The following is an 18,093-nucleotide window of genomic DNA, read 5'->3' on the forward strand; positions in this document are numbered from 1 at the left end:
ACCTCAACAGGTGGGAAACCCTGGCCTCTGAGCGGCCTGCTTGGAGGCAGGCTGTGCAGCATGGCCTTTCCCAGTTTGAAGAGACACTTTGCCAACAGTCTGAGGCTAAGAGGCAAAGAAGGAAGGCCCATAGCCAGGGAGACAGACCAGGGACAGACTGCACTTGCTCCCAGTGTGGAAGGGATTGTCACTCCCGAATCGGCCTTTTCAGCCACACTAGACGCTGTTCCAGAACCACCTTTCAGAGCGCAATACCAGAGTCTTCGAGACTGAAGGTTGCCAACACCATGATGGTGGCTTTGCACCCCCCATTCCTTCTCCTGGGAGCCTCCACAGGACAAGGAACGGGGTGCGTGAATTCACCACAGCAAGTGCCCCCTCCTCCTGGTGGACCTGGAAGTGACTGCTTTGTGCCACAGGTGGTTGCCCCGGAAGGAGGAGGCTCTGGTGTCTCCCCAGAGAAGGAACAGGGCATGTGAGGTCACCGCAGTGAGCACCCCTGCCAGGGAGAACCCAGAAGTGATATCATGGCTGTGGTGAACTGTCTTCAATTCAGAATAGAATCTTCCGGAATGTTGTGATCTGACCCAACCAGGACTGCCAACTTTTGACTTAAAAGGTTTTCATCCACTGGGCGGGACTGGGGGAGTGCAGGGGAAGCAGGCAGAGTTGGAACAGTCCCGAGTGGAGCAAAAGCACAACTTGGTGCCTGGAGCAATCTGGCCAGCCAGTGAAGAAACTGCGGGGTCAGAGAGGAGCGGGACACGATGTGCTCGGGTGGAGCCTGGGTAGATTTGGCTGGTGGAGTCCCTGCCAGTTCTATATTAAACTGAATTTGACAGCTGGCATGAAATGGAATTTAATCAGGGTCTAATAACCAGCTTCTAATGAGATTTCACCCCTTTGGCTTGGCAAAGCCATCCAGAGACACAAACAGGTCTAACATCTAAGCAAACGAGCGGAAACACCCCAGCACTCACCCAGGGGGACAAAAATGTCACGTCCAACAGGCAGGTTTTAGCTGGGCTCTGAAACTGCCCATTCCAATGCCATGTTGTGAAACTGGAAGGGGAGCCAGAGGAAAGGCATCATTAAGCTCAGCTGAGGGACGAGCCTGCAAGCCTGCTGGGGGGCTGACTGACTTTCAGAGATTTGTACCAGTTCACTTCCGTGCCGTTGTGGAAGTGTCCCACCCCGCCCTGCCCCCTGGAAGAAGGTTGCAGGACCCTGGGGTGCCCCAAGTGAGCAATGTGCTCCACCCAAGAGCAGAGGAAGAACAAGATCTCATATACCGCTGGGCCAAGACTCTGCCTTTCTGCGGAGATATTTAAAAGCATAGCAAGAGTGGAGATAAGGTAAGGGTGGAGATAGTTAAAGGCATAGCCCTCTAGCCAGGAACCAGGCATTCCTCCTAAGAACATAAGAACAGCCCCACTGGATCAGGGCAGAGGCCCATCCAGTCCAGCTTCCTGTATCTCACAGCGGACCACCAAATGCCCCAGGGAGCACACCAGATAACAAGAGACCTGCAAGGCTTCCTGGAATTGTAGTTAAGAACATAAGAACAGCCCCACTGGATCAGGCCATAGGCCCACCTAGTCCAGCTTCCTGGATCTCACAGCGGCCCACCAAATGCCCCAGGGAGCACACCAGATAACAAGAGACCTGCAAGGCTTCCTGGGAATTGTAGTTAAGAACATAAGAACAGCCCCACTGGATCAGGCCATAGGCCCACCTAGTCCAGCATCCTGTATCTCACAGCGGACCACCAAATGCCCCAGGGAGCACACCAGACAACAAGAGACCTGCAAGGCCTCCTGGGAATTGTAGTTAAGAACATAAGAACAGCCCCACTGGATCAGGCCATGGCCCATCTAGTCCAGCTTCCTGTATCTCACAGCGGCCCACCAAATGCCCCAGGGAGCACACCAGATAACAAGAGACCTGCAAAGCCTCCTGGGAATTGTAGTTAAGAACCTAAGAACAGCCCCACTGGGTCAGGCCATAGGCCCATCCAGTCCAGCTTCCTGTATCTCACAGTGGCCCACCAAATGCCCCAGGAAGCACACCTGATAACAAGAGACCTGCAAGGCTTCCTGGGAATTGTAGTTAAGAACCTAAGAACAGCCCCACTGGGTCAGGCCACAGGCCCATCTAGTCCAGCTTCCTGTATCTCACAGTGGCCCACCATATACCCCAGGGAGCACACCTGATAACAAGAGACCTGCAAGGCCACCTGGGAATTGTAGTTAAGAACATAAGAACAGCCCCACTGGATCAGGCCATAGGCCCACCTAGTCCAGCATCCTGTATCTCACAGCGGACCACCAAATGCCCCAGGGAGCACACCAGATAACAAGAGACCTTCAAGGCCTTCTGGGAATTGTAGTTAAGAACATAAGAACAGCCCCACTGGATCAGGCCATAGGCCCACCTAGTCCAGCATCCTGTATCTCACAGCGGCCCAACAAATGCCCCAGGGAGCACACCAGATAACAAGAGACCTGCAAGGCATTCTGGGAATTGTAGTTAAGAACATAAGAACAGCCCCACTGGATCAGGCCATAGGCCCATCTAGTCCAGCTTCCTGTATCTCACAGCGGCCCACCAAATGCCCCAGGGAGCACACCAGATAACAAGAGACCTGCAAGGCCTCCTGGGAATTGTAGTTTAAGAACATAAGAACAGCCCCACTGGATCAGGCCATAGGCCCACCTAGTCCAGCTTCCTGTATCTCACAGCGGACCACCAAATGCCCCAGGGAGCACACCAGATAACAAGAGACCTGCAAGGCATTCTGGGAATTGTAGTTAAGAACATAAGAACAGCCCTACTGGATCAGGCCATAGGCCCATCTAGTCCAGCTTCCTGTATCTCACAGCGGCCCACCAAATGCCCCAGGGAGCACACCAGACAACAAGAAGACCTGCAAGGCTTCCTGGGAATTGTAGTTAAGAACCTAAGAACAGCCCCACTGGATCAGGCCATTGGCCCATCCAGTCCAGCTTCCTGTATCTCACAGTGGCCCACCAAATGCCCCAGGGAGCTCACCTGATAACAAGAGACCTGCAAGGCTTCCTGGGAATTGTAGTTAAGAACCTAAGAACAGCCCCACTGGATCAGGCCATGGCCCATCTAGTCCAGCTTCCTGTATCTCACAGCGGCCCACCAAATGCCCCAGGGAGCACACCAGATAACAAGAGACCTGCAAAGCCTCCTGGGAATTGTAGTTAAGAACCTAAGAACAGCCCCACTGGGTCAGGCCATAGGCCCATCCAGTCCAGCTTCCTGTATCTCATAGTGGCCCACCAAATGCCCCAGGAAGCACACCTGATAACAAGAGACCTGCAAGGCTTCCTGGGAATTGTAGTTAAGAACCTAAGAACAGCCCCACTGGATCTGGCCACAGGGCCATCTAGTCCAGCTTCCTGTATCTCACAGCGGCCCACCAAATGCCCCAGGGAGCGCACCAGATAACAAGAAGACCTGCAAGGCCTCCTGGGTATTGTAGTTAAGAACATAAGAACAGCCCCATTGGATCAGGCCATAGGCCCATCTAGTCCAGCTTCCTGTATCTCACAGCGGCCCACCAAATGCCCCAGGGAGCTCACCTGATAACAAGATACCTGCAAGGCTTCCTGGGAATTGTAGTTAAGAACCTAAGAACAGCCCCACTGGGTCAGGCCACAGGCCCATCCAGTCCAGCTTCCTGTATCTCACAGTGGCCCACCAAATGCCCCAGGGAGCTCACCTGATAACAAGAGACCTGCAAGGCTTCCTGGGAATTGTAGTTAAGAACCTAAGAACAGCCCCACTGGGTCAGGCCACAGGCCCATCTAGTCCAGCTTCCTGTATCTCACAGCGGCCCACCAAATGCCCCGGGGAGCACACCAGATAACAAGAAGACCTGCAAGGCCTCCTGGGTATTGTAGTTAAGAACATAAGAACAGCCCCATTGGATCAGGCCATAGGCCCATCTAGTCCAGCTTCCTGTATCTCACAGCGGCCCACCAAATGCCCCGGGGAGCACACCAGATAACAAGAAGACCTGCAAGGCCTCCTGGGAATTGTAGTTAAGAACATAAGAACAGCCCCACTGGATCAGGCCATAGGCCCATCTAGTCCAGCTTCCTGTATCTCACAGCAGCCCACCAAATGCCCCAGGGAGCTCACCTGATAACAAGAGACCTGCAAGGCTTCCTGGGAATTGTAGTTAAGAACATAAGAACAGCCCCACTGGATCTGGCCACAGGCCCATCTAGTCCAGCTTCCTGTATCTCACAGCGGCCCACCAAATGCCCCAGGGAGCACACCTTAACAGGAGACCTCATTCTGGTGCCCTCCTGCCCGCTTGCTGGTGTTCCTGCACAGACTAAGGGGCCATGAGGCTCTGAACACTGGTTTCTTGGAAAGGACTTGCTCACTAGCAGTGGTGTCACAATGTGTGTGGGGGGGTGTAGCCCGCAGGACAGCATGACACCACACAGCCCGAGCTTCCATTCGGCAATCTTCAGCTCTTTCTGGGCCTAGCTGCCTCACTCTCTCACCAACAATCATGTTTCTCCCACTTACTGGCCAGAACATAAAGTGACTGGGCCCTGAGCAGCCAAAGATCACCAAACAGAGCTGAATCCATCCATTCATGCTTACACTGGTGGAAAACACACATAGACACAGGCAAACACACCCACACCCCTGATTTGTGCTGGTACATCCCATTACTTCCAAGGTCCTAATAAAATCCTTTGGCAATTTTATAAAATGGGGCGATAAATTTTATAAAATGTGGGCAATTTCCTAACTGCGCAAACAAAACTGCGCTCAGGCCCTCCCTGTTTCGGAGAGATGCGCGCAGATCCTCCAAAGGGACATTGCGCTCTGCTAGGCTAATCCACCTGAGCTCATGGATTCCTGATCTAATAAACAGTGACAGCCCCTTCAGAGCCACTGAATCGTCTTGGGCTAGTCCGACTGTCACGCAAGCAGGCCAAGGTGTCCCGCCGCCTTCGAGCCCGAGCTGCCTTCAGCAGGAAGGGCTCTTGCCAGGGAACAACTAAGGTGAGATTCAATCCCAGTCCTGCTCCCAGTCTGGAGGCCATGAGTGATGGCTCAAATGGCATCCAGGCTCACTCGTAGGTTGGGCCGAAGAGCAATACTGGAGCTAGGTAAGAGGGAAGTCATAATATGGGGTGGGGTGTTTGCACATGTGCAGAATGTCCTTTTCATCACTTGAGAATCTCACCAGTCCACAGATCTCAGGGGACAAGTCAGTGACTGAGTCCTGCGGCATGAGGCTGCACAAGGCTCCTGAAACCCCAAGCGTAGCAATGGTAGAGGGCAGTGCAAAGAGAGGCCTGGAGCTCCTAAAGATCAATAAGTCACCGGGCCCTGATGGCCCTGATGGCATCCACCCAAGGGTTATTAAGGAATTGAAGAATGAAGTTGCAGATCTCTTGACTAAGGTATGCAACTTGTCCCTCAAAACTGCCACGGTACCAGAAGATTGGAGGATAGCAAATGTCACGCCTATTTTTAAAAAGGGAAAGAGGGGGGACCCGGGAAACTATAGGCCGGTCAGCCTAACATCCATACCGGGTAAGATGGTGGAATGCCTCATCAAAGATAGGATCTCAAAACACATAGACGAACAGGCCTTGCTGAGGGAGAGTCAGCATGGCTTCTGTAAGGGTAAGTCTTGCCTCACAAACCTTATAGAATTCTTTGAAAAGGTCAACAGGCATGTGGATGTGGGAGAACCCGTGGACATTATATATCTGGACTTTCAGAAGGCATTTGACACGGTCCCTCACCAAAGGCTACTGAATAAACTCCACAGTCAGGGAATTAGAGGACAGGTCCTCTCGTGGATTGAGAACTGGTTGGAGGCCAGGAAGCAGCGAGTGGGTGTCAATGGGCAATTTTCACAATGGAGAGAGGTGAAAAGTGGTGTGCCCCAAGGATCTGTCCTGGGACCGGTGCTTTTCAACCTCTTCATAAATGACCTGGAGACAGGGTTGAGCAGTGAAGTGGCTAAGTTTGCAGACGACACCAAACTTTTCCGAGTGGTAAAGACCAGAAGTGATTGTGAGGAGCTCCAGAAGGATCTCTCCAGACTGGCAGAATGGGCAGCAAAATGGCAGATGCGCTTCAATGTCAGTAAGTGTAAAGTCATGCACATTGGGGCAAAAAATGAAAACTTTAGATATAGGCTGATGGGTTCTGAGCTGTCTGTGACAGATCAGGAGAGAGATCTTGGGGTGGTGGTGGACAGGTCGATGAAAGTGTCGACCCAATGTGCGGCGGCAGTGAAGAAGGCCAATTCTATGCTTGGGATCATTAGGAAGGGTATTGAGAACAAAACGGCTAATATTATAATGCCGTTGTACAAATCGATGGTAAGGCCACACCTGGAGTATTGTGTCCAGTTCTGGTCGCCGCATCTCAAAAAAGACATAGTGGAAATGGAAAAGGTGCAAAAGAGAGCGACTAAGCTGATTACGGGGCTGGGGCACCTTCCTTATGAGGAAAGGCTACGGCGTTTGGGCCTCTTCAGCCTAGAAAAGAGACGCTTGAGGGGGGACATGATTGAGACATACAAAATTATGCAGGGGATGGACAGAGTGGATAGGGAGATGCTCTTTACACTCTCACATAATACCAGAACCAGGGGACATCCACTAAAATTGAGTGTTGGGCGGGTTAGGACAGACAAAAGAAAATATTTCTTTACTCAGCGTGTGGTCAGTCTGTGGAACTCCTTGCCACAGGATGTGGTGCTGGCGTCTAGCCTAGACGCCTTTAAAAGGGGATTGGACAAGTTTCTGGAGGAAAAATCCATTATGGGGTACAAGCCATGATGTGTATGCGCAACCTCCTGATTTTAGGAATGGGTTAAGTCAGAATGCCAGATGTAGGGGAGAGCACCAGGACGAGGTCTCTTGTTATCTGGTGTGCTCCCTGGGGCATTTGGTGGGCCGCTGTGAGATACAGGAAGCTGGACTAGATGGGCCTATGGCCTGATCCAGTGGGGCTGTTCTTATGTTCTTATGTTCTTATGTTCCTGAATGGAGAAGGGTGTTGGCTTAGCACAGGGGTTCCCAAAGTGTGTGTTGCGACACCCAAGGGCATCACTGCGCACTCATAGGGGCTCCAATAGGATGCAGTGCCTGGTGGCCCTTCTACCTCTTTTCCCAGGCACTGTCAGCTTGGATCTCGCACCATCTTTGATCTTAGAGATTGGTGCTGCCATCATTTTGCTAGATCCAAGATAGCATCATCTGGCTGAGACTGGAAGAAGAGGCTGCAGGCGCACCGCGACCCTGTTAAATTTGGGAATCTCTTGCTTAGTGGCTGAGCAAGATCTACTTCCAGGGCAATCCTATCCTTGTTGACTCAGGGGTACATTCCATTGAGTTCAGTAGGACACACTCCCAAGTAAGTGTGCAGAGGGTGGCCGTGCAAAGGAGTACAAGGCAACTTCCTACATTCACCAGGACCATCTTCAGGTCTGGACTCTATCTGCGGATTTAACCCAACACATTTGCAGGTCCCAAAGAAGGCTGAAAGAGTCTTCTGGTTGTGTCCGAGAGGGAGGCCTCCTGAGGCCTGGGGAGGTTATGCAAGGACTCCCCAGACCTCAGAGGCCTCTGGGAGGCCTCCAATAAAGCATCTCTGGAAGGTCTCCTAGATATGACCGGAAGACTCTTCTGGGCACATCTGGGAAATACAGGGAGGGGTGATACATGGATTTCATTATCTGTGGCTTTTGGTGTTTGTAGGGGGTCTGGGAATGGCTCCCCCAGGGATACCAAGGTCCATCTGTATATACCTCAAACAGCAGCACACAAACTTGCCCTGCACATGCCTGATCTTGTCTGATCTTCGAAGCTAAGCAGGGTCAGGCCTGGTTAGTACTTGGATGGGAGACCGCCTGGGAATACCAGGTGCTGTAGGCTTATACCATAGTCTTTTGAGACTGAAGGTTGCCAACCAGCACACAAGGAGAAGTCTACAGACACTTTTGGGAAAGACCCCTTACTCAAAACCTTATCAAGCCACTTCTACTCGGCGTAGACCCTACTGAGCAAGACAGATCCAGGGTCCGACTCGGCACAAGGGAGCTTCCTATCCTGTAGCCAGCATCGCTTCCCTCTGAGAAACGGCAACAGGAAATTCGCGTAGACGTGCTGGCTACACATTGCCATATCTTTATTGCACTGGGACCACATTGCAAACAAACCCACAAAATAATGCAGCAAAAGAGTCTATCACTGCCGAACGCAGCTTCTTGTGTTTCCTCGTTGGTTTTAAACTCATATATGTATATATTTACACAAAACTATCAAAAGCAGAGTCGGGAAAGAAGCAGCCCGGCTACGACAGTCTAGAAAGGCGGAGAGAGCTGCAACTTCCTCCGGGGATAAATAGTACAATTTCTCCTTTGTGTTTTCTTACATCACTTTGTAAAACCAGGTTCAAGTATACCGGTCGATGTGCAGACAGTCAAAATCCTCTTCCAAGTGAGGTTGTGGGGCATTTGGGTGTCGGGAAGTTTTGTTTCTTTTTCCACTATCAAAACCAGTTGAGATGCCTTCATCTTTCAAACACTGAGTAACTGTGTGCGCGAGGTGAGGGGGGAAAGGAGAAACCATTTTGAATGCGGTACAGCGAAAGAACTAACTCAAGAAACTCCAGGCTGATGTACGTGTCGTGACAAAAAGGCATGTGGTATAGCCCTCTCGGGGTCTGCACCACTTCAGGATACAGGTGGGGGCCTGTTTCTCTCTTATCATGCGCTCCTTGGCTGCTGAAAGCTAGGGTATCAGGAAGAAAATGTTTTAGCGAGTCCGGTCTGTCCAGGAAGCAGCATGTTGGCAAGGGGTGCCCGCTTGGTATCACTCCTCCACCCACTTCCTGAATTTGTAAAGGAAGTGGTTGATGATGTGGATGAGGAAGTGTGGAGGAAAGTAGGACACTCCTCCACATCTGGAAGCAGGAGGAACCACAGAGGCAGTGGCTGGCACACCACTGGGTAAAGGTCTTGTGATATTTGCTGTGGCAACGGGGCGGTGGAAGTTGTGTTTCGCACTCGGCCTCAGACACCAAGTATTGAGCCAAGTCCCGAGTGCTAGGCTGGCTCTGTCCTAGGTTTGCTAATTTTGCAGGGTTGACATGGGGGTGGGGGGAGAAGTCAAGCATTTGATTCCCTCTACCTGCATTCTGAAGTGGCACAGACCCAGAAAACCCATAACAGTACTGGGGCATTTGCTTCCTAGACCATTCTGTTCTGGCCAAATGCATCCAGGTTACTGGCATCCCTGGACATTCATGTCCAGTTTTTTGTGTGTGTTCCTGTTATTTGCACCCCACTATAACCAGGCAACAAAAAAAAACTATAACTGGTTAGCAAACCCTATGTTATGTATCTTAAGCCTCTTAACCCAGCCCTAATCCTACCTCCGTGTTTTGAAAATAAAAAAGTACATCTAATATATCGGGACACAAATGTCTGGGATGCAAAAAAATGTCCAGGGACACCAATGAGGGAGTGCATTTGAGTGGGACATCAGGAGACATTGGGTCCTGATATATCCAGGACATATTGGGACATATGGGACATATTGGGATATATTGGGACAATCCAGGATCCTGGCCCTAATCCAGGACATATTGGGTCTGTCACTGTCCATAACAGTGTGTGAATTTCTTACCAGGAAAAAAAAAAAATAAAGACAGTGCAATGTGAGAATGGCCCCGCTCCTCTGTATTCTTAAAATTTGGTCGTTTGGGCAGGCATGTTTTCGAAACACAGCTGCCTCATATATAAATAGAAAATATTAAATAAAGATCTGATTTCTGTACAAAACAGAACAAACAAACAAAAAACAAAGTAAGAAAAAAGGAGAAATGTGCATTTTCGCCCGCAGGCAACTATCATTCATCAGTGAACTAAAATATCTATAAATCCTGTTTGGGGCATTAACTTAATACAGAGATTCGTTCAAACAGCGGCCTTGGGCCGGCTATCCTGGGGCCACTGAGGATATTGATCTGAGTGCCATGCAAGACCCTCCCGGTGCTGGCGGTCAACTCTACCTGTGCCGTGTGTGTGCATACGGTTGTGTGTGTGCGAGTGGTGGAGGGAGGGCACTCGGCAATAAACTTGCCCACTGCAGGAACGGGGATGAAGTCACATTTGGCGGGGCTTACCAGAAGCTCCACCCACAATCGGCAATCCAATCATTGGCGATTTGAGGAAATGACCAGGGGGGTGGGAGGTCACAGCGATGCAGGGCTGCACCAGGATCGTGGTGGCTGCGAAGCCCTCCATGGGTCTCACCCGCTGAAAACATGGGGACCCCCCACAGGCCACTCAAATGGCTTCGGCTGGTCCCAAGAGCCCCAGAGGCGGCCATCTTCCCCTTAGCCCAGTTCCTTGCAGAATCTATGCCTTAGCTACGTTGAGAACATTTATCATAGCATGGCTGAATTCACTGAATTCACAACATTGGCATCACACAGTCTTCGGCGAGACTGGTTTTTGTGTGTTGCTTTCGTCTTCGACGGAGCGCGCCCAAACGTCGACCCCGTGATGTCACTACCTCTTGGACGTCCTCGTGTTCGTGTCAGTGACAAAGTCATTTTCCACCACAGTGTCGAAGCTGTCTTTTTCTATACAGTCCCTGACGGCCTTGAGGACTATTCGCAGCCTCCGGTCCATGGCTTCCAGGTGCAGCTGGTACAAGATGGGGGCGATCTTGTCCCTCTGCAAAGACTCTTCCATCAGGTGGCTCAGTTTGTACTCCTCCTTGGCAAGTAGCTGTAATCGCAGGTAAGTTGATTTCCTGATTCTGGAAAGAAAAGACAGAGAAGGACATTTGCAGTCAAGCCACATTTCGAGCTTCAGGTATCATGAAGGCTGAAGTGCCATAAGAACATGCCTGATCTCGTCTGATCTCAGAAGCTAAGCAGAGTCAGGCCTGGTTAGTACTTGGATGGGAGACCACTTGGGAATACCAGGTGCTGTAGGCTTATACCATAGTCTTTTGAGACTGAAGGTTGCCAACCAACCATCAGAACATAAGAGCCTCACTGGATTAGGTCAAAAGGGGGCACATCTAGTCCATCTTCCTGTTTCTCACAGTGGCCCACCAAATACTTCAAGGAGCACACAAGACCACAAAAGATCTGAATCCTGTTCCCACTCCCTTGAACTTGGCTTTCAAAGGCAGCCTATTTTTAACACCAGGAGGTTATGTGTACCCAACATGGCTTGTAATGTGATGGGCTTTTCTTCTAGAAATCTGTCCAATCCGTGCCATCACCACATCCTGTGGCAAGGAGTTCTACAGACTAATTACCTGCCTTGCACACACACTCTGTGTGTGTGTGAATGTGGGGATAACAGGGGAGAACAACTGCTTTTGTGCCATGACTGTGAGCTCCCTGGAGGCATTGAGCTGATGACTGTGAAAATCTGAAGACTGGCATAAATGTCCCTTTGGTCTGATCCAGCAAGGCTGCAGAGTTTGTACCTTACACACCTTGTCTTGGTTCTGCTGACCCTTCTACCAAACCAAGTATTAAATATCAGTCATCTATTTGGAGGACTGGAACATTCTGAATTAAAAAGGACACTTTGTATGCTCAGAAAGAACCAGGTAACTTGAAACGTCAAAAAGGCTGTTTCATTGTTTGGAAGCGTCACGTTGATCTCTAACAGCACATTCAGAAGAACAGCAGCAGCACTGGAAATCAGGGGTCCTGCTGGGGTGACGAGGGAGAGGAAACCGTCAACTACTGACACATGTGGGGCACGTGCAATTTCAAAGGGGTGCTTTGGGAACAGCAGGGGAGGGTAGCCACCTTTGTGTCCTTGCTTCTGGTCTTCCCAGAGGCATTCGGGGGGCAGGGCCTGCTTTAAACCAAATGGATCAATTGCTCCCAACTGGACCCCGTGCCGAAGGGGCTCCGTTGCCAGGGCAATCTACTCTAGTCTCAAATGCAACTTTATAATCAAATATGCTTAGATCCATTCAGTCCACCGACTCACATGCACTTTTTAAGTGCGCATGTTGATGGCTTTCCATTCTATCATCGAGATATGTCTGTAATTTTATTTTAGTTGTTGGCAACCTTCAGTCTCGAAAGACTCTGGTATCGCGCTCTGAAAGGTGGTTCTGGCACAGCATCTAGTGTGGCTGAAAAGGCCGATTCGGGAGTGGCAATCCCTTCCACACTGAGGGCAAGTGCAGTCTGTCCCTGGCCTGTCTCCCTGGCTATGGGCCTTCCTTCTTTGCCTCTTAGCCTCAGACTGTTGGCAAAGTGTCTCTTCAAACTGGGAAAGGCCATGCTGCACAGCCTGCCTCCAAGCGGGCCGCTCAGAGACCAGGGTTTCCCACTTGTTGAGGTCCACTCCTAAGGCCTTCAGATCCCTCTTGCAGATGTCCTTGTATCGCAGCTGTGGTCTACCTGTAGGGCGCTTTCCTTGCACGAGTTCTCCATAGAGGAGATCCTTTGGGATCCGGCCATCATCCATTCTCACGACATGACCGCGCCAACGCAGGCGTCTCTGTTTCAGCAGTGCATACATGCTGGGGATTCCAGCACGTAGACAAGTAGCATGTATGCACTGCTGAACAACACAGTCCTGGAATTTTATTTATATCTTTAAGATGCTACAGACCTTGACTGTCAACCTGCCCCCCCACCCCCCTGCAAAAAATACTTCCAGTTGTGCCCCACAGCTCCTAAGTCTGGCTCTGCTGGTTGGCCATTGCAGGAAGGGGAATGATGAACTAGACAGACCTTTGGCCTAATCCAGCAGGGTTCTTTTGGTAAGCTTATCCCCTACCCTGAGGGAGGAATGTTCAGATGTAGGATATCGCACGCGAAAGCGTCTTCAGCATTCTGGGCTGCATTCCGAGTGCTTTGTTTCAAGGGAGCGATGCACAAAGTGTCACGTTTTCAGATGTTTCTGTTATTACTCTAAACAACAGGCTGATTTTATTCTCCATGCTACAATCTGGAGCTTAAGAACATCAACTCATGAGTTGGGGGTCATAAGCAGAAATCTCAACTGGTCAAGAAGTCATTCAGAGAGAGCGGTTATCCCCCAATCTGAGTTGGCTGATTCAAACAGTTGTTTCTTAGAAACTTCTTCAAGGCCTCATGCCAAGGTCCCGATCCTCAAAACACTCCCAGCATAGCTGGTGCCACCCAATTCTACCCCGTTCCACCACCCACCTCATGACAGATGACAGAGGCATACCTGCAGCACTGGTTTAAAGGCACCAAAATGGAAAGTTCATCGTGGGAGTATTTACCAAACCTAGTGTGGAGAAGAAAGGGAAGATCACCAAGAGTGTACCTTATGAAGATCATAAGCAAAAGCTTGTTTCATTGCCTGAAATGATGCTGTTTAATTCTGTGAAGCTGAGCCGTGTGGGATTTCACACGGAAATTGGGAGTCCCACCCCCCTGCAACAGGTTCTTCTCAGTAGCCATTTTCTAAAGGGCTGTTTCATTGGGACTGCTTAAACTGTACAGGGGGCCCTCCAGGTTTGGGACCCACAAATTTGACCTTTAAAATTGACCCTCAAACTTGAGGCCTCAAAATCAAGTCAATGGAATAAGTAAATAATTGACCAGTGAGAACAATTACCCTCGTCCGTTGTCTAAGTGGATGATAAATGTCTCGTTTCCAAACTTCTCGAAGGTCTCGTAGTGGTGTCGATCCATATTGCCTACGAAGAGAAGACAGGGTTTTTGAGAGCTGAGCATTTGCTAATTGGGAGTGCAGCAGAAAACAGAGGTGGCTTTTATATTTACGTGGTAACCCATGACAGCATGTTCAAAGGAAGATGTGTGGTAGTGTCATTTTCAGGGAAAACACAGCTGCACTGTGTCCATGTAGCCACAAAACTGCAGGGCATTTCTACATGTTTTAAAGCAACGAGTCTCAAACATTTTACTGCCGTGACCCACTTTGCGCCCCTGAATTCAAGAGCAGCACCCGATATAGCAGGGAAGCTCCTGCCAGGTGATGCAAAAGCAGGGGGAGAGCAGAACAGGGATGGGGTGTAACGGGGTGGGGGAGGGATGGATCAGGCCCGGGGGGGGCAAGATCAATGGTAGCAGCGCACGGCAAAACTTATCCCCCCTCCCAGTCCTGAAACCTGACCTGAAGCTTCTTAGACACATGCCAGCAATTTTGGTGGAACAGATCTGAGTAGCCCTGCTGTGCAGGCTGGAGCTTTACCCGGGTAAGGGGACGAATGCCCCCTTACTCCAACCTGCCCCCTCTCAGTGCTGGATACAGCATGGGCCATGTGGCCCGCCGCACCAGCACTGGTTAGGATTGAGCTGTCCGGCTGCTTTTGGAAGCAAGGCCAATGAACAATGGTGTTGGCAACCCTATTAGAGACGGGAGGAGGGGATGTACCCATTCTGCCTCCTGCTATGCCACCTTGCCAGTAATAGTATCCAGGGTGGGCTTGTCAGAATTAAAACAAGTGCCCTTTGTACATTTCACAATCACAACATACAAAAACATAAATCCCACTACAGTTAGGAGTTCACAACAACAGGCAATGAAACAACAGGCAGTGAATGAGTTATTAGCATGCTTAATAAGTTAATGTAAATAAGCTTCTTGGGGCTCTAAAGGGGAGGGCGTGGAGTCCTTTGCGGTGAGGCTCCCTGCAAAACTCAGGGCTTTGCACCCCCTTTAGCTATGCCACTCGTAAAATGCAGAGCATTATATTCATCTTATTAGAAGGGAAACACACGCACGCGCGCATACACACACACACACACACAGAGTCATAAACCAAATCAAACCTCAAAACAAAACAAACCATTAAAAAAAATGAGAGGAAAAAACTGAGAGAACACTGTGAACAAGGGAAAGAAAGAAAAAAAATCATTGTAAGAGCGGTCCAGAATATAAGACAATCTTCGCATTATTAAAATAATGTCCTTTTAAGCAATGTAGAACATACCCATGAGGAAATCAAAAATGGTCATATCCATGATATCCAATATCCGGGTCCCACTATCGTAGGGTGGGGTTTGCTTCACTTCTTCGCAATAGTCCGGATCGACCTCCCATCTGGGGAAGAGAAGAGGTTGAAGATCACTTAGTATAACCACGTTCTTTATTTCTTTTCCTACTCCAGACAGTAGCACCTTCGTATCCAAGGCAGACAGGAGAACATCTCAAAGGCTATCAGGCATGTAGAGCCTCCATTCATGTTTCCATGCCATCCGTCCAAAGGAACTGTGATCATGTGGGTCTGAGTGCCACCACAAAGCAGGTCCTGCTAAGGACTCTAAGCTCCCTACTCGCCTCTAAAGTTAGGAGTATCCAGTTCAGGGGCTCAGGAGAAGATAACAGAACACACAAATATCTTTATTATATAAAGCAGCCTGGGAAACTAATTACCAGTTTCTTGACACTACTACCCGCACTTTCAGGGGAGGGCACAAGGATGCAGGTCTCTTGTTGTCTTGTGTGCTCCCTGAGGCATTTGGTGCCTGTTTAAGTGATGGAAACCCGTGTCAACTGCAATACTCACTCTGCTTTCTTGCGTTTATGATAGGAGCGTCTCCACGGATTCCTCCAAGTTTTCCGTTTCGCCAAAGAGAGATCGGGCAGGAATGCAGCGAGGGAGCCCTCGATCTGGTCCGGTTTCCCACAGAGGGCATGCTCCGTGGAACAGTAGTAAGAGCACTCGCCGTAAAAGCAGATGTTGTTGGCTGTGAAAAGAAGGCAGAGCATGGAAATCTGCCACCTTTGCAGGTCATTTTCAGGGAAGGGGACTAAACTCGTAATGCAGCATTTGTGTAGAACCTTCTGAGCGTACTGAGGGCTTCACCAGAACCGTGGGCCTTCATACATGGGGAAGTGACATTCCAAGACGGGGGGCACAGCAGTTTCACAGGGCACCTCAACGCACCGTGCAGGCTGCCGCTTGCCGGCAGAGCCAGAGGTGAGAGCAAAGCGGAGACATGTCATCAGCTTTGCTCTTTCTGCTGGGAAGGGCTCTAACATGGGGAGGGGCAGCTTACATGACACATTGAGGAAGTCGCTTCTGGTTCATGGCGGCAACTTCTGCTTGCGCCTGAAGGTGCTCCAGACGCAGATTTAATTATCTGTGAGATTCCGCCCTGGAACAGATCCCCCACAGGTACCAAGGGCCCACTGCCTGTTCCTTAAATCCAGTACTCAATGTTCATGCACTGCCATCTGTAGTGACATCGCGGAAGATACTACTGAGGAGATAGGGTGTGGTGTCCACAGTGCCCCTTGCTCTAAGTAAGTGCAGGGTTAAAGCCCAGGTGGTAGCTGGTGGGGTGCTGCACAGCTGCAGCCACTAGAGGCTAAAGTGAACCTGGGAGCATATAAACAGCACCTGGAGGAACTAAAGAGGGTGGGTTGTAGGAGGAGTGAACGTGGAGAGGAGAACTGACCGACCGACCTTGGACTGTGACCTGGCATATTGTTTCTGGACTCTGACTTGGCACCTTTGACTGATTGGACTGACTGCCTGACAAACTGACCTTGGACTGTGACTTGGCATATTGTTTCTGGACTCTGACTTGGCACCTTTGACTGATTGGACTGACTGACTGACAAACTGACCTTGGACTGTGACTTGGCATATTGTTTCTGGACTCTGACTTGGCACCTTTGACTGATTGGACTGACTGCCTGACAAACTGACCTTGGACTGTGACTTGGCATATTGTTTCTGGACTCTGACTTGGCACCTTTGACTGATTGGACTGACTGACAAACTGACCTTGGACTGTGACCTGGCATATTGTTTCTGGACTCTGACTTGGCACCTTTGACTGACTGGACTGACTGCCTGACAAACTGACCTTGGACTGTGACCTGGCATATTGTTTCTGGACTCTGACTTGGCACCTTTGACTGATTGGACTGACTGACTGACAAACTGACCTTGGACTGTGACCTGGCATATTGTTTCTGGACTCTGACTTGGCACCTTTGACTGATTGGACTGACTGACTGACAAACTGACCTTGGACTGTGACCTGGCATATTGTTTCTGGACTCTGACTTGGCACCTTTGACTGATTGGACTGACTGACTGACAAACTGACCTTGGACTGTGATTTGGCATATTGTTTCTGGACTCTGACTTGGCACCTTTGACTGACTGGACTGACTGCCTGACAAACTGACCTTGGACTGTGACCTGGCATATTGTTTCTGGACTCTGACTTGGCACCTTTGACTGATTGGACTGACTGCCTGACAAACTGACCTTGGACTGTGACTTGGCTTATTGACTCTGGACTCTGACTTGGCCACTTTTGTTGATTGGACTGGGAACTGACTCTGACTTTTGCTTGCTGTACTGGTGAGTCAACCGAGGGAAACTAATCAGCCTTAAGCGGGCACAAGGCCCAGTGGGGAGGAGCTGTGACAAGACACCATCATCTTCCGTTAATCAGAAATGCCGCCCCCCCCCCCCGCAACTGTGACTTAGAACCCTGCAGAGCAAAATGTTTCCATGGCTCCAGGCAAGCAGCCTCATATATCTGACTGGTAACAGGAGCACCACGCTGCTTTACAACCAATAATTGCGCTTCTGCGTAGATACACAGAGCTGAAGGTCAAGCCAATAAGGGGCTTCAGATTTACAAGCAAGCAAAGCAGGGGAAGGAGTTGGCCGTTTCTGTTTGCCGAGAGCGTCTTTCAGGTGTGTGCAAAATATCCGCTCTTGGTGGGCCATGGCCCCCCCCTTCTGAGGGCGGGCAGAAGAAGAAGATGCTTCTGTCCCTCTGCAGAAGTTTGGAAGCACCAGCAGTTCAGAAACAAGCGAACCCACCTCTCAAATAATGACGACACCTCATACTACTAACCACAATTCTGCTGGAGAATTCGGGGCTCCTACCTCTGACATCGAAGCCCCCTCCCATTTTTCTGCCTGCAAACGGGGCAACAAAAATGGATCTGCTCTATTTTTTCCCCTGCAAAAAGACGTGCGGTATGAATGGGACCAACCAGTTTTGGAAACAGATGCAACGTTCAGGTACGCTCAGAAAGCAGCAAGACGG

The 18,093-nt window shown here is 50.1% G+C and overlaps 1 protein-coding gene across 2 annotated transcripts in view; it reads right to left on the reverse strand.

The window, feature by feature from the left end:
• Nucleotides 1–8,204: 8,204 nt before the first annotated feature.
• The window catches only part of FAM20C (FAM20C golgi associated secretory pathway kinase), a 58,552-nt gene continuing 48,663 nt past the window's right edge, over nt 8,205–18,093 (reverse strand). Inside the window, exons 6-11 of one of the 2 annotated variants that reach the window (XM_066640504.1) lie at nt 15,579–15,759; nt 15,003–15,112; nt 14,859–14,894; nt 13,664–13,745; nt 13,271–13,330; nt 8,205–10,850 (exon numbers count right to left, since the gene is read on the reverse strand). In XM_066640504.1, coding sequence (XP_066496601.1) covers nt 10,598–10,850; nt 13,271–13,330; nt 13,664–13,745; nt 14,859–14,894; nt 15,003–15,112; nt 15,579–15,759 — 722 coding nt within the window. In that variant the 3' untranslated portion in view covers nt 8,205–10,597. The remainder of the gene's footprint in view (nt 10,851–13,270; nt 13,331–13,663; nt 13,746–14,858; nt 14,895–15,002; nt 15,113–15,578; nt 15,760–18,093) is intronic. The other variant, XM_066640505.1, reaches the window with a different exon arrangement.

The sequence above is a fragment of the Tiliqua scincoides genome, chromosome 13 (assembly GCF_035046505.1).
Source record: "Tiliqua scincoides isolate rTilSci1 chromosome 13, rTilSci1.hap2, whole genome shotgun sequence".
Lineage (NCBI taxonomy): Eukaryota > Metazoa > Chordata > Lepidosauria > Squamata > Scincidae > Tiliqua > Tiliqua scincoides.